The following is a 22,021-nucleotide window of genomic DNA, read 5'->3' on the forward strand; positions in this document are numbered from 1 at the left end:
ACTCCCAGTACTTGTTCTAAGTCTCACTGCAAGTACATCACAGACAAATAGAACTACTTCATCCTTTCAGATTACATACCTCGTAGAAAGACAAAACAAGCCTAACCACCAGGCTGCACAGCTTGTTTTCAGTCATATCATTTGCTAATGAAAATAGTAGCACTAAAATAAGATACAAAATAAGCACAGAAAAATTGTAGGAATGGAAAGATATTAATGAACTGCCAGTTTCCTTAGTGTTACATTACTTCCATTAGATTCAAAACTTATTTATTCTCAGAAAATGTATGTAGTTGTCTAATTCCAGCTCAAAGCTAAGTACCACACATCCACTTGATCACTCCCCTCTTACCCCCACTTTGGGATGGGGAGGAAAATCAGCGGAAAAAAAAATGTAATAAAGCCTCACAGGTCTAGATAAGAACAATTTGATAACAGTAACAAAGTAATAATACTAATATAACTAATAGCAATATAATAGTAGTAGTAGTAGTAGTAGTAGTAGTAATCTTAAAAAAAAGGATAATTAAATCTAAGAGAAACAGGTGGTGCATGATACAATTACCCTGATGTATGTCCAGATATTTACCAGCATCTCCCAGGCACCTTCCCCCAGTTTATGTACTGAGCACAAGATTCTATGGTATGGAATATCCCTCTGGCAAGTTTGGATCACCCATCCTGGATGTGATCCCTCCAGCCTCTCATGCATCTTCCCACCCACAGAGCATGAGGCACTGAGATGTTCTTGGCTTAAGGTGAACATTGCTCAGCAGCAACCAAAATATCAGCGTGTTATCAACATTATACTCATAGTAAACCCAAAAAAAAGCACTGTGGGACCTGCAAGGAGGAAATTTGACTCTATCCCAGTTAAACACAGGAAATACAAGAAAGTATTTCTCAGTACATTAAAGCAGAGAGAAACTGGTAAAAGTATACTGTAAAACAGGTATTTGTATATTTACAGAGGTGGCTGTGTGTATATCTTGCCTTTTGTCTCATTACCACAGAAGCAAATTTGGATATATTTTAGGTGCACATGTGGAAAGGACTAGTTCTGATACAAACTATATTAGTAATTCAGGAGGTGGAGCAGGTCCACATATCAATCATCAGACATATTAGTTATAGTAATTAATCATGGCTTTGTCAAAAGTTCTTGACTGAATTTGAGGAATAGTCAAAACAATTTGCCTTCTGTATACACAGACCTGTCCATGCTTTAACTCAAGCATTTCAAAGAAAGATTCAGTATTTCCAGATTATTTTAACTATATTTGAATAAAAAAGCTCTATATAAATTACTATACATTAATATCTAAATTGCTTTGTAGATGACACCTTAAGGCTGGATCAACGTCTTCTTAAAACAATCCTGCAGAATCACATTATAAAAGTGAAAGTTGGGCTCAATGAACTGTACAATGGACAAGAGCTGGAAACAATTGGAGGAAAACTACTTAGAGTCTTTGTGTATCGCACAGTAAGTGAATGAGTCTTTCTAAAAATATGCATCCAATTAGGAAAATAGAGAGTCAAGAAAAGGCAAAGCTAAATGAAACCCCCAATATTTACCATTATGACTATCTAGCAAAAAAACTTCAACTTTTAAAACAGCAAAAAATGAAAATCTGATCTTTCTCAGTCCAAACTTTGTTTGGATGGAGAGTTCTTTGGGAAAATGCAACAGAATTTCAAATTGGGTGCTCAGTTGATTACAAATTTTTAAAGCTCATTTTTAGAACAAATTAAGAACATTCTCAAGTGTAAAACACCACAAAAAAAATCAAGTTTTAAAATATTTGCACCATGCTATTTTATTATAGGTTTTGCTATTTCTGCTTGCTCAAGCAATGCCAAATTTCTTGTCAATAACACACAATTTGACTGTAGGAAATACATAGTTGTTATTTTTAACATTGTGTAAACAGCTACATTTGTTTCTTTTTCAATAAGGCTGTATGTATTGAAAATTCATGCATGGTCAGAGGAAGCAAAGAAGGAAGAAACGGTTTTATTCACATCTTCAGACAGATCATCAATCCAGCAGAAAAGACTTTGCATGAAATGCTAAGAAATGATAAGCGATTTAGGTGAGTAGCAATATTGACAGAACTGAGATTTTCCTGCAGAGGATAACTGTATATACAGCACAGCTGGTTTGAGAAAAATTTTTGGACTGTGAGCATGTGAGTTGTTGGGGTTTTGAGAGCAGGGATGGCAGAAAAGGGTTTATTAACTACACAAATAACATAAAAAGAAAAAAAATGTGGAGGAAGAAAAATGTTCTCCATCTGTATGCTGAAAAGGCTTCCACACTCTATGCTAGAATGTTTTTTTATGGCACAAAGGGTTGTCAGACACTAGAATGTAAGGAGTAAAGGACAGAAAGAATTTAATGATACATCCAGTCCTATAAATGCAATGGACTCTGGGGTTTTAATTAATGTGCACTACAATTCCATGTGGGTGCAGGAGGATTGCATACCTTGACAGTACTGATATCTGTCCCTTTCCTGCAAGTATCTCAATACTCCTAGAGCAAGAACTATCATTTGCATCCTCCTTTTATTTGTTTGATCTGCAAGGGTTTGTATTTGACAAATCCTCCACTGATCCCAGCTGCCAATATATTTTATTCAAATAGTTTTTCCTCTGTCTGCTACTTTTAAGAGTGGCTTTTCCTTTTCTTTTTTTCTCATTTTCCTCTTCCACTATCATTATTTATGGGTGTCATGGTTTGACACTGGCACAATGCCAGTGCCCCCATGAAAATGTGATCCCTACCTTGAATGCTGTGAAGTGGAATCTAGAATAGAGCAAAGCAGGCCCAAGCTTAATAACAGGAAAAAAAACTTTATTAAACTACCACTACAAAAGAAAAGAGAAAACTAAAGAAGGGGAAAAAAACCACACAAAGATCCAAATGAAAACCTTGCAAAACATTCCTCCCTCCCACCACCCAACTCCAACAAACCACAGTGAGACACAATCTGGACCCCAATCAGGTTTCCACCCTTCAAACAACCAATACTCAGTCCATCGAGGGAACAGAGTCTCTCCTGTGCCACAGACCCCCCAAGAAACACAGCTCCACATCCTGTGTTTCCATGTCACACATGGCACCGCCCAGAGAAAAAGTTTGCCATGGTGACCCTTCTCCTTTCCATGCACAGTGCTCTCACCACCAATGCATGGATGGTCAGACTGCCTTTAGGATTTTTCCTTTCAAGGATGCCCTGCCAAGAGGGGAGAAAACAACAGTTCAGTTTTTCATTGTTTGGGACCACAGTCCCCCCCATTTTCCCCTGGGGCTGAGGGCTCAAGAACAGAGATCTTCTTCTCTTCTCTTTCCTTTCCAGGGCAAGGGGGCGCCACCACAAACCCCCTAACCTTTTCTCTGTTCACTCCACTTTTGTCTTTTTCCCAGCTGAAGCAGGTCTCTCGACTCACTGGCATCCTCCCAAAACACAGTCCCTCTTGAAGGAGAAGATTTGGTTCAGGTTGTGGCTAACATGGAAAAGTCCAGCCAAAAGCCACTCCTTGTCCCCCTCCCATCCAGAATTCCTCCTTCCAACATCCCATCCCAGGGTCCAAGGTGTCCCTCTTCTTCTCTTTCAAACCGAGGAGGGGAAAGGAAAATTCACAAGCTTTCATTTCTCAAGGAAGGGTTAAAAGTCTGAACTCCCAGGATGGCTCGATGCCCAAACATCCAGCAACTCCCACACACTGGGCACCTTGCAGCTCCCCCCCGCTCCTCCTTCCTTGCGGCTTTCTCTCTCCCTCTCGGGAGAGCAACTCTGGGGGGGGGGGAAATGGAGACATCCCAGATTTCTTCCACCCTTCCATCTGCAGGGGCCAGCCCGGTTCCAGTCCTTCCACCCTTGGGGCCTACCTTTCAGGCCATGGGGGCTTCCCCTCCCCCACCCAGCTCGTGGCTGGGCGGGGGAAGGTCTGCACTGCACGCTGACCGGAACCAAAGAGAGCGAGTTCCCCTGGGAATTCTGCTCTTAACTCCTCTGTGTTCTCAGAGGCGTGTCTACTTTCAATTGGTCAATATCTAAATTGACCTCTTCCTTCCGGAAAAAATTATCTTTCCGTGTCAAACCACGACAATGGGAAACAGTGAAAGTGGTTGAAAATTGAAACATTATCAGAAATAAAAATGAGGGAACTAAGTACTTGGAGCCAATTATAGTTAACACATTTCAACAAAATGTATTTGTGGTTTGTCTGTCTGCTGTAAACAGCATTTTCCTCAGTCTGGTGAAAGCAGCAGATTTGGATGATGTTCTATCACAGCCTGGACAGTGGACTCTGTTTGTCCCAACTAATGATGCCTTTAAAGGTTTGACTGATGATGACAAGGATATACTGATAAGTAAGTAACATGAAAAACCTGGAATTATGAGCAAATTAAAATTGATTGGAAAGGAGACTAATGCACATCTCACACAAAAGCTGTCTGCTGAAGCAGTTTACCTTTTGCATACAGCAGGTCATAGGAATCCTCTAAATTACTTCCTTTTTGGGCATAAAGGAAATGTCTTTTTGGAAAAAAACTACAACCTGATTTTTAAATTTAAATTTCACTCTTCAATACCTTATTCTATATTGTTGCTTCCTTCTATTATTTTTGTTTTTAATTCAGAACTTAAAGTTGTTCAAAGCCAATGCCATATTGGACAATAAATTGTCTTGTTAACTACAGAATTATTGTAGTTAACAGTAATTAACTGCCCTTCTGCTTTTCCAGGAGCTTTATGGACCAATTTGTTGTTTTTTTTTCCTATCATTGTGATTCAGTTACTTAATGCTTTCCTTGACCTTCATATATTTTTTTTTCTGCAGGTTGTTTTTTTAATTAATTTTGTGCCACATTGGTTTCTAGAATTCTGTCTTGTTTTTCTTTTATGTTATTATGTTGCTTTCTCCGTAAAGATTAAACCTTAAAGTATATAATTTTTTAAACAAATATAAATAAACAATTTGTTTATCTATAGGAAATATACAAACCAAGGATTATTTAAACCAGTAACTATAGTGGCATAGTTACAAAGGTAATTTGATAGTTTGTGCAAAAATCTTTGGAGTGACCATGTTTAGGCTCTTTATGGAATTTAATGCTATCTATGAATGGTCTGGTCACAAAGTATCAGTACTAATTTTACTAGGAAGAAGAGGATCATTTAATTGCATTCCTGTAGTGAAGTAAATTGCAGTAGTATTAGTGATCAGAGCAAAACACGGAAAAACCAGAAAATGTTCACTGAAAGAGATATCAGGAAAAGAATATGACCAGGCAAGATTCCCATTGCAGTTTCATCAAGGCTGAAACACCTAATAACAACTAATATCAGCATGTAATTCTAGTATTAATGGTTAATATTCCATATAATGGCAAACAGATGTGTTTTAAAGTTTCTCTGCTTGATACCTTGTCTCCTGTGGATGGTATGGTTTTTCTGCAGCCCATCTTATGACTCTCAGACAGCCCTATCAGGATATTAACTTGGGCTATTTTTAAGACAGTCTTGAAAATATTGCATTTTTTTTTTCTTTTCATCCCACACAGGATTGTCAAACTTTGAAATATGGAAATCTTCCCTAAAATAGGGTGGTTTCCCCCTTTCCTGACTTATCCAAGCTGCTTCTGTCCTGTGTAAGAACAGACAAACTCAGCATTTCTAATTGCTCCATTGACTGCTTTTATGTTCTTTTGTAGAAAATTTCTCATAGGATCTTTGTGATTATATTCTGAGTACTTTTTTGTCATATAGTTGGACATTTTCCCTTTGTCATCATTTTAACAAATTCAGATTGTATGTGTTCATGGTATTTTCATACGTACTATATTTCATTCTGACTTAAGTCTGTGTGAATCCTTAGAATTCCCACAAAGAACTATCCTCTACCATTTAATTTTATTCCCACTTTTTTATTTTTACATAGGAGACAAAAATGCTCTCAGGAATATTCTTCTTTACCACTTGACACAAGGAGTTTTTATTGGAAGTGGCTTTGAGCCTGGTGTAACAAATATTCTTAAAACCATCCAAGGAGGCAAACTCTACTTGAAAACAGTTAAGTATAGAAAATGTCTCCCTGCTGCAGCCTTGTAACAGAGATTTCATATTCCGTATATATCCACATTATAGAATGGCATTCATCTCTCCAAAGTTTATAATAGGTTTTGGTATTGTTTTCTAATGTCCCTGATAACTTGGGTTCTCTTATTTTGATCCTCTACCAGGTGAATGACACTCTTCTGGTTAATGAACTGAAATCAAGAGAATCGGATCTCATGGCAACAAATGGTGTCATTCATGTCATTGACAAGCTCCTATATCCAGCAGGTGAGTATTATTTAATGAAATTTGTACCCACTCTTTTAAATCTGTTTACATGCTTAGTAACTGCAATAACTTCAAAAAGGTAATCAATTTAAAGCTACAATTCCGATGTGGAATTTGAAACAGAAAATTTACCTCATTTTGTGGCAGAACCTTGCTTGAAGCCTTGACAAGATTTTGAAATTTTATGAAAGTAAAGTATATGAAAGACAAGGCTAGCCAGAGTCTACCTTTTCTGCTGATATGGAAAAATATATATCGAGTACACGCTTGTGTGAGTGTTTGAGAACAATTGCAGCTCCCGATCATTGTAAATCTAACTAAAATGTACACAGTTGTATATTTCCTCTTATGTGCCTATCTCTTTTGTCAGAACTGCCTGTTGGAAATGATCAGCTGCTCACAATACTGAAGAAGTTGATTAAATACATTCAAATTAAGGTATTATTTTAGTAATTATCCCTCTGTCTTTCTGGCAGGATCTATGAAACTGAGCACATTATAAGTCATAAATGATTCTCTGGTCCTTACTTTCTTCAGCAGCCAACACATTCAATAGCTCCCAGTTACCCAAATATAATCATGAATGATACCCTGAGCTCAACAGTTATGTTTTTCAATGCCAAATAATTGTAGAATATTTGCATTTGGATAACTTCAGTGTGAATTGGCCCAAATCTGCTCTTTAGCTCACTTTATCACTCTTGGAAAACAAATAACTTATTTTAAAAAATACCAAGTGACTAAATTCTTATGCCATTAAAGCCAGCAGCATCAATAACCTGTGAAGAAAAGCAGGCATCCTTGTCTATCTCAGCTATCCTCTTGGGATTATATTCTCCCTCAACAATGAATGAGAGAACCCAGAAAAATAGCTAACTTTTAGGTCAATGAAGCAGTGAATCCTACACACACTCATTAGGAAACTATAAGGAAAATGCTGCTTTTAAAAAAATTTATATAAATTGCTTTTCTGTTTTTATAGTTTGTTCGTGACAGTACCTTCAAAGAGATTCCACTGACATTTTACAGTAAGTTCATTTAAAATACTTCCAGATGAGTTGGATATTGCTTTTTAAGTGGTGCCAATTCCAATTTGGAATTGTGCATCTCTTTTTCAATAAAGAAGAAAGCAATTTCTGGGAAAGTAAGATGTGCCAATTAAGAAAAGGAAGAGAAAGACTCAAAGTAGGATGTTTCTGGCTGCTGTGCTACTGCATTTTTCCCTTTCCAGATGTGTGACTGGAAAGTAACCCTGAAGTAAGCTGTTTAAACTCTTGGGGTAGACAAGATACATATGGAAAAGATTGTTTTTCAGGCTTTAGCCAAGGTTTGGTTCTTGGTGCATAACAGAGTTGTATCTCTCTCTAAGATGTAGCATTGTACTGTACTCATTCTCAAAGATGCAGCATTGACTGTGCGCTGGGATAGTTTTTTTCCATAAATATTTCCAGAGGGATAAAGTGTACCTCGTGACCCTGTTTCCCATATGTGCAAATATGAGGCTTGAATGGGAGACAGTTGTTCAGAATATTTTCTCTTTAGGGAGTAAATGTAAAAAATACCCCTTTTAGCACTTTTGCAGCCTTTCTCAGGGTGTGCATTTAATTTCTGATTATAGCATATGTGTTGAAACAAACTGTTAGAAGACAAAGATCCTGCTGTAACCTTGTGAAGCAAGATGAATTTAAGCAAATTAAATTATTAAATTCTGATGGAGTCCTACCCATATTTCACAGTATAAAGTGCAACCATCACATCAGACTTCTGAAAATTGTGAATGGACATACTGAGTTTAAAAAACACTTGGAACAAAAAATGGAGTAACTGACCTTGATGACAAGTTCAATATGAGTCAACAGCGTTCCAGCAACCAAAGTAGCCAACTGTGTCCTGGGATGCATCAGGCACAGCATTGCCAGCCAGACATGGGAGGGGATGGGCCCACTCTGCTCTGCACTGGGGCGGCCTCACCTCGATTACTGAGGCAGTTTTGGGAGCCAGTTTTGGGCCCAGTGTCCAGAGGAGGGTGATCAAGATGCTGAAAGATCTTGAGATCAAGACTTTTGAGGAGCTGATGAGGTCACTTGGCTTGCTCATTTTGGATGAGAGAAGGCAGAGGGATGACCTCATTGCTGAGCAGTGACCCCATCTCAACCCATGCCTTCCCCAAGAAGGGCAGTGGAGGGGTGTGCTGGTCTGCTTTATGGTGACCAGTGACTGACGAAGGAAATAAAATGAAGCTGCTCTGGGAAAAGTTCAGATGGGACGTTAGAAAAAGGCTCTTTACCCAGAGGGTAGTCAGTCAATGGAACACAATCCTCAGGAAAGTGATCACAGCACCAAGCCTGACAGAGTTCAAGGAGCTTCTGGACAGCAGCCTTGGTCATATGGCTTAGTCTTCCTTCTCCTTTGAAAAAAAAGGAAGTTGGTCTTGATGATCTCTATGATTCTCTTCCAGCTTGAGATATTCTATGATTCTACCTCCCATGGCCAATAAGTGTAGCACAGGAAGCAGTGCCTGCAAAAATTAAGCCAGAGAGGTCAATGTGGACATCTAGAAAGCTGTAGCTGTAAGTTCAGTTGAGTGAAAGACTGGGAAGGCTGGAACCTCTATCAGTATTGGCTTCTCTAGTGGATGGGTATGAGTCAAATCACTATCAGAGGACTTCAATGAATATTTGAGTCTTTCCTGCGTGTAGAGGGACATCTTGATCTCTCAAGGGCATATTTTCTGTGATGTTCTGCCTATAGTTTTGAATGCCAGAAGGTTTCCTCTGTGTGCCTGATTAGCTCCTGAATGAAAAGGGCAATATTTAGGCATAAGGCATATAAGGGAATTGTGCAAAATTTTGCATGGGTAATTGTACAAGCCATCTCTATTATGTACCATATATCATCATGGGTACCATGACCCATGGGTTTCATAAAAGGCAAATACCATATCAGCAGATTTTGTCTGCGGTGACCTGAGTGGATCTCCATTTCATAACCAGAACCAAGATTCATACTCTAGATCCTTTTGTGTTGCTATTCCACCCATTAATATCTATGATTTTACCCACATCCTTATGAGCAGACCAAATCTAGCTGATCATTGCCTCAAATAAATTGTAAGAATGGAATACACTGTATATTCCATTTTCTATATTTTCAGAAATTAACATAATTGAAAGCAACGTCCAGCCTATCATCACAAAGGAAGGTAAATGAGGCCTGTGGTATATATATTTCTGCATATGTTCATATACATATTCAGAATATATCTTGACTATATTTCTTTAATGGGATGCATTTTATACCCAGCAACTCCAGGACACTAAGCACTTTGCTGGAAAAGCAAAGATACAAATATTGCAATTAGAACTGACTGAAATATTTTGTATGAAAAGACTATCCACGTTTTTTCTCCCCAAATGAGTTTTCTTCTTTTTCTATGGATGTTTAAAATATCTTAAATAATCTTTTTTTAACTGTTTATTTTATCATCTTTTTTTTATCAATTAAGGCACTTCCTTTTTTTTTTTTTTAATTAAAAGAGATATTTTAAAGTAGATATGTTTCTTATACTTTGAAGAAAAAAAATTGTTTGTTTTTCTGTAATTTTCAATCAGTTCTAACTACCAATATCTGTTGGATGCCTGAAAGTTATATCTACCCAATTTTTGAATTTTTGTATTTCTCCATACGGACCCATGACTTAAAGATTAGTGGTGGGACTGAAGGGAAAAAATGTGGGGATGTGTCTGCTAAAATCACTTGTAATTTATAACTTAAGTAAAACTGATGAGATCCAGTTTCCCATTGAAATAAAAAAAGCTGAAAGGGAATTTGTTTTATCTCAACTGAGAAAGGCAGTTAAAAATGTCATGCAAAGAATTTTATCCAGACTGTTTAATCAGTTTTTCTGGGAGGATTTCCTTCCAGAAGAACTGACAAATGCTTACTTTTTCAGGAGTTTGTGCTTCATCCCATTTAGGATTAGAGCCCATTTAACATATATGCTGATCTTTGTTGCCTAGTCTCCATCATTAAATCAGATCCACAGTGCAATATAAATGGATAGATTATTTAATATGGTAATTCATCCAAGCTATTTTAGAAGTCTTGCTATGGTAAGGGTGAATCACTCTCTGAAAGTACCTCTTCTGCTCTGTTAAACCTAGACACAGAGTATATAGTTTAGGTGATTACAGGAGGTTTAGAAGTTGAAAATTAACTGAAATAAAAATATCTTTTAAATAAAAAATGAAAATGAAAAAATTAAATTTTTTTAAAATATTTCATGAAGTATTAAAAGTCACAGCACTTGTATAGTCAAATGTAGAACCATATTTTATTCACCAAAGAGAGAAACAACAAAGTTAGTGAGTATAGAAGGGCTTCTCCTTTCCATTTCCAATCCAGTATTTCTGCTTTGGGACACACTCCAGGAAAGATCTCTGGCCAGTGCAGCCTTTCTGCTGATAATTGCTTCAGATATAGACCAAATAAAACTGATTCTGTCACTTCTGATCTTTCTCATTAACAGTAGTGAGTAGCAGATGCCATCCGAACCACATAAATCCACAACAGCCTGTAGATAAAAGCTGGCAAAGTTAAATGCTAATTTTTGTCAGGAAGTTCTACTAGGTCATGATGCAAGAGCGATTTTCACTAAAAAAAATTACATCTCTCCCCACCAAGTTTAGAGGGGGATGTGTTCCTTTTCCTGTCTCAGTGTTTTCTGCTTGTGCTGTGTTTCCATTTTTTGCACCTGGGCATGCGTGGGATCTAAAAGATTAAACAGATATAAAGAGTTAAATCTGACTGAAACCCAAATCTTAACAGATAAAATTTTCAAAGGATTGATTCTAGACTAAGCAATATAGCTGGCTATGCCTTCACCGTTTGGTTTGCACACATCTGCTCTATCAATCACATGAAAAGACACAGTTGAGAAATGTAAAAATAAAGCATTTATAAATATTCATAAATACAATTTTTACATTACTTCATTTATACCCATCACTTGTATCAATGTAAATTGCTATTTAATGGATTCTCAACATGCAAAAATTTCCTCCAAGTTTAGAACAGAAGCAGGGAATAAGTCTTGTAAGACAGTTACTTTAAAATATTTATATATATTTTTCATTCAGACCTCTTAAAAATAAAAGAAGTGATGGTTTGTTCAGCTGTTTATAACTCAGAGTAAATTAATAGAGGTCTATAATAACAGGGAATCTTTATGATTCCGTCATATAATTTCATCTGAATTATTTACCTCTAAATTCTAATTTATGCCATCATTTACTACTGAAAAATACCGCAAAACAATTTTTGTTTTTATAATTGAAGGTAGCCTATATTGACTGTTTGCAACAGTTAACAGGAGACAAACCTTTAAAAGCTGTTGTTAAATCCTGATCCGTAATAATGGAAGAAATAATCAATGAACAATCAACTTCTACAAAAATTCCTATAAAGATATTTAAGGGGTTTTTAAAGAAACTAAAAAAAGGTGGATTATGTTATGTTTCTGTCACTGAATAAGGAATACAGAAAGTTTGTTTTACAGCAGCTTCTTAAGTAGAAGGAGTCCCACAGCAGTCATTAGAGAAGAACATTATTACTGCTAATTGATGGTATGTTCCTAATTTATCTAGTATCTCCTGCTTTAGCATGTCAGACAAAGATACATTTGGATCAGTGTAATCAAAATGACCTCATTCATGATAATGATAGCCAGTAATGCTGATAAATATCCTTAAAGCCATTCCAGCTGATCTCAAAACTTTTCTTTTTGGTTTTTTTTTTTTAAGCTGCGTAACCACTGGCCAAGTCGTAAATACAAAAGGAAAAAAAAATGTAAAAAACCTCAAAGCAAAAAATAAAAGAAACTCCAAAGCAACAAATAATAAAAATAAGTAAAGAAAGAAAAGCTTTCACTGTGTAGATTGTATGCTGATCACTACTGGAGCGATAGCTGTAAGATATCTGCAAAGATGCAGAATAATCTTCTTACAAATATATGTAGAAAAAACTTCCTTTCCGCTGCTGATGATCTGGTTTATTGCCTGGAACTTGTCAACGAATATTAAAAATATCATAAACACAAAATAAATAAATAAATAAATTATAAAGACTAAGTGTATGATAGGAACTTTGTTTAAGGTCTTACATGAGAAAACACAAGACTGCAAATGTTGCCACAAATAACCTCTCAGATTTAAACAGCCCTCTATTACAATAATCTGGTTTATCTAGAAAAATCTTCTAGGGGAAGAAAATGCAAGCTTCATCTCATCCCCATGGAATGCTAAAGTATTTTGTGACTATTTGTAACGTGTTGTTTTTTTTTCCTATGCCACAGACCCATCTATCACACAGCTCACTAAATTAATTGAAGGGGAACCTGAGTTCAAAATAGTCAGGGAAGGGGAGACAATAACTAAAGTGATTCATGGAGGTTGGTATGCTTTCAGCAACTCAATTTGCATTAGCATTCACTATTCCCCATCAGTTTATCTAGGTGATTCATGTTAGACAACTGTTCTGTTTTAAACAAGACCTTTGTGAAGTGCTGAAATTTTACATATACTTTTTAATTCTTATGCATTTTAATTTTTTTTTCCCTAGTTGTGTTCCATAGCTTCAGTCAAGCCAGTTTAGAAATACTCTGCATGACATATATCCCAGTCAAGAATTATTTGCTCATTGCTGTCCTGCAATAAAATATGTAGTATGTGATTCTGTGATTTAAAGGCAATTTTGTCAGAAAGAGAGGCAAAGCCTGCCTTTTCTTTGCTAAGTGCATTGAGAAGTTCACATCTAGGATGGTTTTAAAGGAAAAATCACATGATTATCCTAAATTTTGAGTAGATTTATCTCCTGATCTCTGAACATTTTTATTGTTCATAAAATATTCTATGGTATTTCCTTCCATGCTTCAGTCAGTTTTCACATCTCAAAAGAACACTTTAAAGTTCATCACTTGATTAATGCCTTGAATTTAAAAATCCTTGTAGAACCAATTATTAAAACATACACCAAAATCATTGATGGAAGACCTGTGGAAGTGACAGAGAAAAAAGTAACAGAAGAAAGAATTATTCAAGGTAAATTGAACTGAGATACTAATTCTTAGTAAAGTCCACCTTTGCATACAAAAGTAACATATCTCAAATTCTTTGTGCCTAAAAACTGCATTTCCTTGACTGATGAATTTTCAGTAATACTTCCCACTGTCTCTGTAAGTCTGACCATGTGTCCTACACACACATATACATAAATGGCAACAATATTTTAACAGCATGCAAAATGATGAAAATTTCTCTTCTTTTTTTGTTTTTATTTTCATATTTTGGTGTCTACTTCTGCAAGCTTCTTGCTACCATTTCACAGTGAGACTGCTTTTATTGTGTTTTTGTACTCTGCTTTGCTTTAGAAGAAAATTTTTTTTTCTGAATTTCTGGATTATATACCTCCAGGAAGGTTTAATTTTCCAAACATAGATTATTAATGTGTAGATGCCTATTTTTGCATGTCATCCCAGGTTCTTTTTACAGCTATTTCGGAAAAAGATCTCTATTTCTCTGTAAGGTGGGGACTTGATCTGACATCTTAGTTAAGACACTTGGATACAGCTAATGTAAGATAAAACCAATATGCATCTGCATCCCTGGATTTTCTTACACAAAAGCTCCCAAATTCCTTGGCCAATTTCAATTGTATTTGACCAATTACAGAGCTATTTCTTTAAACATCCTAGAAACTGATAAGTAGAGTGAGGCATATTTAAGAATAATAGGTGATATATGGAGTTGTCTGTTGACACTTCTTGATCACCTTGCTTAAATATTAGTTTGAATGCTGCCATTAAAATTCTGTCTGCTAGAGAGCTTGTAAGGAAAATATAAAAGATAAAAGATAAAAGTTATAGCAACATATTGACTTAGCTCTAAGTCCTAATATTCAGTTTATTTAGAAAATATTAAAATTCTACCAAAGTCATTTGAGAAAGACAGAAATAAAAAATCATGCTTAAGTTTTTATCATATAACTTTTTACTACAATGAAAATAACTGAATGAAAGATATTAGTGAAAGAAGACTGAAGATATTTTATGAAAAAACCTGGGACTATTTTCTGCCAGAAATTGTAGAGGAGATGATTAAAATATAATTTTCTCAATTCTCAGATTCAAGTTTCACTGATATCCTGCATGAAATGGTAAATATAATGTAAAATTCCAGAATTTCAGAACCGTGTCTCATTTTCAACCTGTAGAAACTGTTAAGGAATCTCAAATATTAAGTCTTCAATGATTCATAGCAATAGTAAAAGCAAAAATGTCCATGTGCAACAGTCAATTCTGACTAATATTAGACTACAGAAATACCTGATCTATGACCTAATACAACAGAGTTTAAAATTGTGTCTTACTCTAAGAATGTAAGCAGATAATTACTCTAATTATGATAAATTTGCCTAATTACTTTCACAACTAGTTCTAACTACTGTTTTTAATGCTCTTGCAGTTTAATTTCAGAAATGGTAAAAAGTAAAGTTATCATATTAGCAGATAACAACATGTTCATTATGGAATCACCATATGTATTAATAGGAAAATATAATTTAAAGGACAAACCTGTTATATCTGATAAAAGCTACTATCTTATAAAAAAATAAACATTTTCCAGGTCCTGAAATAAAATATACCAGAATTACTGCAGGGGGCTCAGACAATGAAGAGAAGTTAAAGAAAATCCTTGAAGAAGGTTAGTATGCTTGTATTATTTCATTTCTTTAATACATATATATCTCTATAGATAAGTAATTACTGAATGGATGATCCATGTTTAAAAAATCACGTTCATACTGCAAAATCTTACCCAGACATTAAACCTCAGAACCCTCCAAATGTAATATCCTTGTTTGAGTCCATGATCCTCGTATTTCAGTCAGCCCTAGAGCTGATTGGGTCTAATACATCGCATACTGTGTTTGTCATAAAATATGGTGTTTTCAGTATTTACGTGGAATTTGATAACATAACATGAATGTTTAAATTCAGAAAAATTCTATGACATGATTGTATATGCTTTTGTGGGATTGCCAAATGTTTTCTGAAAACCAATTTTTTTGCCATAACCTGTATCCTATCAGAGGTTACCAAAGTGACCAAATTTATTGAAGGTGATGGTCATTTACTGGAAGATGAAGAAATTAAAAGACTTCTGCAGGGAGGTAATTCAGTGTATTATAACTAACATTTTTGCAACAGGTTATGATAACTGAAACCCCTCTCAGATATATTGAACTCAACATTTTAAAGACTGACGCAGTAGAAGCGGAATTTTAATGGAAAAAATAGAACACTGTGTTCTAATGCCAGGTATCTGTGAAATAGAAGTAAATAAGCACCAAAGTTTAAATAATCAATTTTTTTTAATGCCATTGATCTCGAAAAAAAAAAAAAATTGATTTTTTCAGTCTTTAAAAGGTTACCTAATTAAAACTCAGAGGAGCAATGAAGATTTATTCCATTTTTTTTTTTAGCAAATTTAAAGCTGTGAAAAACACTTATGAAATGTAACATATTGTAACCACCCAAATTCATCTTACTTATCAGTTCTTCAGAAATGAATGTTCATTGCCCTCAAGTTAATAATTAAAGGCATGTTTAACATCTTTAAATGCTTACAGGTGATGGATATCCAGACATTAACTTTAATTCTTTTCAAATGCAGCATTTCAAGGAATGGTTTTCTTTCCTTCTTTCTCTCTAAATTCTAACAGTTTTGGCAGTATATAACCAGTAGCTGTAGAAAACTAGTAAAAGAACTTCTGCATAACCAGTAGCTGTAGAAAACTAGTAAAAGAACTTCTGCTTATGAAATTAATCTTTATCTATGAATTTGGAATGTTCTCTGCTTAATGTAGATTAGAGCAACTATCTATAATAGCAATGGGTAATAAAAAAAAGAATTTAAGTGATGTGTTTTTTTAAATTCTAGTTTAAACCTGAGTCAGAAGTTCAAAAATATGGATGGATGCTTCTTTTGACATAAATTAAATAATTCCATTTAATTTTATGTTCATTTTTCAGTAAGTTACAAAGTTATATTCCAGTAAAGTAACTTACAGCCACATTTAGTTCACTGAACTAAATCTCATAGTTTTTCAAAAACACTATTGTGTGGTTGTGACTTAAACTTCAGTCAAGTAAAAATTTCCTGTTGGCTGAACAGCTGGACAGCTGACCACCAAACTTAAATATGCTAGTTGATAACACAGCTAGTCTTGGAGAAAAGCCAAGATATGGCTATGACTCCCATTGACTATAATTCTTGGTTCTGTTTCAAAGACCTGAATCTTAGTTATACAAATCTAAGCCAGAATTCACCTATAATATTGGAAAGAAACAGTAACTTTCAGAGTGTTTTTCATTTTATCCTAAGTATCCCAGCTATGTGAAAAGATTTGCTCTCTGGAGATGCCTATTTCTGGATTGACTATTTAAAAGAAAAGCTGGAAATTAAAAAATTGCAGCAAGAAAATTCCTGTATATACACTGCACTATGTTCTATTGGTTTAAACCAGTCAACAAGGAGAAGGATCAAATTTTATCTGTAGAATTCTGGTCTGATACCAGAATCTAACAATTATAACTGCATTTGTAATCACCTACAGATACAGAGGTATACAATTAAATAGATGTAATATGTAGAGATGCATCTTAAAGCATATAGGTATATGGAAAACAGATAGTTTCTTTCTAAGAAATCTGAAGAACAACATAATCTCTTGAATTCTTGCTATTTTCCTTGCTATTATATGTTAGTTTGCATAAGCATCCTGCTTTACAGAATGGACCAAGTAGGCAGATTTGTCTTTTTGTTTAATTTGATTTTTCTCTATATTTTCCATTATTTATCCAGTCAGTTATGCTTGGCTACCATGATAATACCATCCTATACATTTAGCCAATAAGCAGCAGTTACACATGCTGCTTTAGGGTTGTTGCTGATAGTAGTGATAATGCTTTATGGCCCTCTTGTCTACATAAAATAATTTTTACTGAAAATTTCCTAATCATTTAAATTTGAGTACAGTGACAAACAAATGTATTATCACTATCTAAATAAAGGAATGATTTCATATGGGCTTTAATTCTGCTCATAAAATATCCAGAACTGCTTAAAACAATTAGCAGTCTTTGCAGAAGCAGAACTGTAAAACAAGATTGCAATGAAAGACTCATCCCTAGAGATAACATGCCTTAGGGCATGAATAGCATGGTAGTCTGCAACACCTACGCCAAAAAATGACATTGTTTTCTCTGAGGGCTCCTTGCATATGGAAAAATGCTATGCCAGCTTTAACTCATTTGTTTTTGATGCTTACCATAGCCGGAACTGAGTACACCAAGGTTACTAAAGTAATTGAGGGAGAGCCACAGATTATCGAGAGAGAAATCAAGAAAGTTCATCTGGAAGGTTAGTTTGTCAAAAATTAAGTATCACTAAGACCTGCTTTGTCCAAAGTGATCATTCCAGGTGAGGTTTTACCATATCTATTCATTAAAATTATTAGGTCTGGAGCCAGCACTTTAGCAAGAGTTTTATAATTGTTTTGGAAAATAATTATTTCACTGATGTTGCAAAGGAAAATGTTGAGGCTTATCTTGTGGCTAAAAGTAACTAAAAGAATTGGAAAGCATAGCAGACAAGAGGAAATGCCTAACCACAATGCTTAGGTAAAACATTTGAAGGAACATCAACCAAAAAGAATTTACTTTTCTTTAAGCAGCACATACAGAAGAAGACCACGTGAGTTGCTTTTAACTTGAGTTATTTCTTGTCAGTGTAAATGTGATCTGTTGCTGCCAGGGTTTCTCAGCGTTGTGAAGGAGTGGGTGGGGTGCAAGGAATATAACCTCTGAGGTTGAGTAAATATCTCACAGGGTCTTGGAATTTCTCTGCCTTTGTCCTGTTGTTAAATGAGGGAAGCTCTTGATTTGAAAAACCAGAATGGAATAAAGGTCCAAAAGGAGCCAAATACAATTCACTCTGCCTTTATACCAGCAATTTGTTCTTCTACTTTAACAACCATTTTTTAATGATCTTCATTCAGTTAAGAAGTAATTTGCTTAGGGTTTCTTTTGTATTTATGTCTTTTTCTAATTCTAATGCGAATTTGGTTATTCTGTCAGACTTTGAACTAAATACATAGGGAAAAAATATGGCTTTTAGACAATGAAATAAATGTGTTTCTGCCTTTTTAATTTTGAAGTCTGCACCAAGTAGCGAAGGTTTATACAAAGTGTTTGTTCGGCTTCACTGCTGAGCAGCACAAGGCATGCTGGGGAGTCTCCTGTTGCCTGAAAGTGACAGAGAGGTGTGATCTTCAAACACAAGGCTTATCTGAAAGCATAATTGTACAGACAGCACCTAAGTATGGAAAGCATACTTTGGATGGACCATATTCTGTCCTTGACGGGCAAGTGCACAGCTTGGAATTTTCTTCCATGGTGGTGCAGATACCCAGTGTTTAATCTCAGCTAGAATGAGGTCAAGTCTGCATCTCAGGGCTCGCATTTATATACCCTGTACATCAGGATGAAAAGAGAACCAGCTGCAGCTTGTTAAGTGAATAGACAAATACTTCATGGTTGTAAAGAAGGAAAAATTATTGCAGTGACATTTCTGTGACAGTAACAGAACTATTTCTTGTGCTTATGACGTGTTTTTCCTCCCAATAAGGAGACATCTGGTTAAAAAAAAGTCTCAAGGTTTGATGAGAAAAAGGAAAACACGTCCATAGTTTCACTGAATAAGTGAAATAAAAAGAATATCTCTAATATCTTATCCAAAAGCCCTTGCTCTGCTCCACCTTTTAAAGCCGAAGCCTGAGAAAATTAACTGAACCTTAAATGCAGAATCGTATTGTGGACTCACAATGCACTTACAAATCAAGCCCCAAATACAGCTGGAAATGTGGCCAACATCTTGTAATGGCTCCAAGCATTTCACTTTTGAATAATTCCTGAAGTAATGTCAATGCAACAGACCAGGACATCTGCTGCCAAAAGCTGAGACTGAGTCCTGTGCCTTCACCCGAGCTTGTACTTCACTGACACAGTGTCACATGGTGTTTGATGAATGAAGAGCATAGGCAAAATGCCCTGGCATCTGCCTACATCATGTAACCATCTGTAGAAGATCGATAATGGATTAATTCATATGTTTAAAATGCAAAAATAGTTTTTAAATTATACTAAGATTTAATGGATGACTGCACATGAGAGAAATGTGGGAACTGTATTTTAAGTATTCATATTTCAGGTGATCAAGCCAACATGCTTCTGGAACAAAATTCTGAATTTACTGAAAAATTTAAAGAACAAACTTCAAAAGTCAGCAATGAGTTTCCAGTATTTCTAATTAATTTTAATTCAAAGGCTCCAGCAAATAACTTCTGACTGCAACATTTCTCTTTTCTAGAAGCACCTGTACGGAAAGCACAACCAACCAGGAGGGCGCAAGGTAAAAAAAAAAGCCATACATTTAAACATTATAACATATATCAAATATTATCTCATTTATCTCAGGAGTCAGGACGGGGGGAAAAAAAGGCTCCTAAAAATACAGATTTCAAAAGAAAAAGCTGTATTTCTGTTTAAAAATACCCTAACAAAATCTGGAGTTGCTAATTATTTTTTTCTGATATCTCAAAAAAATCTAGATTGTGTGCTTTATTGAAAGAGTGTTTCAGATGAGATTAAAGCCATCAAAGTGAAGTCTCACTTTGGAGTCAGACTTTGGGAAAATGGCACTCTGGGATTCTCCACTGTAAGATTTATAACTCTCAGAATGTATGTTATTTTGATTAATGAAGAAGCTGAAAGATCAGTTTAATTTCACAGCTGTCAGCACAAGAGAGAAATACTCGGCTCCAGGCTTCATCTTTGCTTTTCACATGTCTGTTTCACAAGTAAATACAGTGTACAGTGTTACTATGTTATATATAATTGCAGGTAATAAAAGCTCTTTTTCCATATTTTGCAGGCGGAGCAGCAAGAAGGAGAACAAGACTAGATCATTCCTAAAAGCTTGCCAAGACAGAATGCACAGAATTAAAAATTAACAACATGGTCTTTGAGAGGAACTATTTGGTTTTGTGGGGTTTTTTTTTTGTTGTTGTTAATAAGAACATTAGAAAATGACGTTGTTTTGATGACATAATATAAACTGAACCATGAATCCGCAAAAAGATGTGAAGCTGCAGATACTCACTGCCAGCACAGTGCTCACTAAGAGTAGTCCATTGGAGGTGCTTTTACTGCTCTTGATAGTAAGCACTATCAAGGGTGGGATCCTGGAAGCCCAAAAACATCTGTAGAACTGGGATTCCTTCTTCTGCTGTTTAGTAAGTCTTAGCAGAATTGGATTAAAAATAAGCAGGGAACAATACAGAGTGTATTTTTTTATTATTATTATTTCCACTAAATAAGAAATATTAATGAAATTAGATAATTTCTAGAAAAAAAGAAAAATAATCACCTCAGGTGATTTTTATAGTAATCTAAGGAAATATGAGATGTTAACATAGCACTTTTGGTTCAGTAGTATTATATGCTTTTATAAGTCAAAATTCATCATGTGTTTAAATTCGTAATACCAGTAATGTTACCTTTTCTAAGCAAACAAATATGCCTTATATTAAATGTATTAGGGGTTTTTTTTGTCCTACAGTGCATATCCAAACACCTTCTAGTAACTTGGCTAATGGAAGCTCTTGGAAAAAAAAAAGCAAACATTATGAGCTTCTTGCAAGGTATTAGAGATCATGTTGACTTCTTTATTTATAAGAAATCACATTCCCATTAAAGGAATCCTATAACAATACATATACCACGATTCTTAAGTGTTTTCCCATTTTTCCCTAAATGTGCCTTTTGATTATTAAAGTGGACTATAAAAGTGATAAATAAAATGCATGCAAGCAGTTAACTTAGCATGGAAAAAGGTCTTTAAAAAATGAGGCCAGGTCTGAAAGCTTTTGTATCAAAACATGCTTTGCTAATGTCTGGTATTAATGTGGAGTTTTCTGTAAATTATGTCAATTTTATCACTCTTAATTTTGTACTCATAGAAGTTGTCTGCCTTTATCAACAAAAGGTAAAAGACAAGTATTCATGGAGTAGAAAAAATCTGTTCAAAGTTCCTTAATTTTGCAGATCAAAGTATCAGAGGCATTGTCTAACATGCTTTTCTACTTCTGTTTTGAAAATACTCAATAAAGAATTTGGCTGAACTGTGCTTGCTTTCATTTGTAAATATTTCTTAATAGCAAAGCAAATCCTAAATATTCTTAAGATTTTTGCTTTAACTTGTAATTGCAAAATATGCTTTCACAGAAGAAAACTGATGCTTCCCTTTTTACTTAGCACATGCTAATGAACTTAAACTGCATCATTAAACAATTTAGGCAATTAAAACTCTTCCCTAATTCCACAGTGACATTCCCTAAACACTGCTCCTTGAACAGTACATCTATCTGAGAATGGCATTGATAAATTGTGCAGACTTACTGGACCATCCAACATGTCACTAAAGTAACCTCAGTATCTACTACGATAGTGCTTTAATGGAAGGACAGCTTTTAACCCTGGCAAG

General features: G+C 35.2%; 1 protein-coding gene and 1 long non-coding RNA gene across 16 annotated transcripts in view; one reads left to right on the forward strand and one right to left on the reverse strand.

Moving 5' to 3' along the window:
• POSTN (periostin) overlaps positions 1 to 21,659 on the forward strand; it is a 32,606-nt gene extending 10,947 nt beyond the window's left edge. The window contains exons 10-24 of one of the 15 annotated variants that reach the window (XR_014955111.1): positions 1,338 to 1,486; positions 1,960 to 2,096; positions 4,254 to 4,384; positions 5,956 to 6,086; positions 6,257 to 6,359; positions 6,730 to 6,797; positions 7,342 to 7,387; positions 9,514 to 9,561; positions 12,712 to 12,807; positions 13,367 to 13,456; positions 15,041 to 15,118; positions 15,507 to 15,587; positions 17,753 to 17,899; positions 19,847 to 19,888; positions 20,411 to 20,510. Coding sequence is in view for 14 of the 15 variants with exons in the window: in XM_021541884.4 (XP_021397559.1) it covers positions 1,338 to 1,486; positions 1,960 to 2,096; positions 4,254 to 4,384; positions 5,956 to 6,086; positions 6,257 to 6,359; positions 6,730 to 6,797; positions 7,342 to 7,387; positions 9,514 to 9,561; positions 12,712 to 12,807; positions 13,367 to 13,456; positions 15,041 to 15,118; positions 15,507 to 15,587; positions 17,753 to 17,839; positions 19,847 to 19,888; positions 20,411 to 20,451 (1,328 nt within the window). In the remaining variant the exon portion in view is untranslated. Of the gene's footprint in view, positions 1 to 1,337; positions 1,487 to 1,959; positions 2,097 to 4,253; positions 4,385 to 5,955; positions 6,087 to 6,256; positions 6,360 to 6,729; positions 6,798 to 7,341; positions 7,388 to 9,513; positions 9,562 to 12,711; positions 12,808 to 13,366; positions 13,457 to 15,040; positions 15,119 to 15,506; positions 15,588 to 17,752; positions 17,900 to 18,152; positions 18,173 to 19,846; positions 19,889 to 20,410 lie in introns of all 15 variants that reach the window. The other 14 variants (XM_021541884.4, XM_085578680.1, XM_021541885.4 and 11 more) reach the window with 14 other exon arrangements.
• LOC146768706 (uncharacterized) lies at positions 2,844 to 3,988 on the reverse strand. The gene is made up of 2 exons (XR_014955119.1): positions 3,397 to 3,988; positions 2,844 to 3,242 (listed from the first exon to the last, which is right to left on the reverse strand). It is a non-coding gene; the product is annotated as an uncharacterized LOC146768706 (long non-coding RNA).
• Positions 21,660 to 22,021: the final 362 nt, after the last annotated feature.

Source organism: Lonchura striata, chromosome 1, assembly GCF_050655825.1.
Source record: "Lonchura striata isolate lonStrDom1 chromosome 1, ASM5065582v1, whole genome shotgun sequence".
Taxonomy (NCBI): Eukaryota; Metazoa; Chordata; class Aves; order Passeriformes; family Estrildidae; genus Lonchura; species Lonchura striata.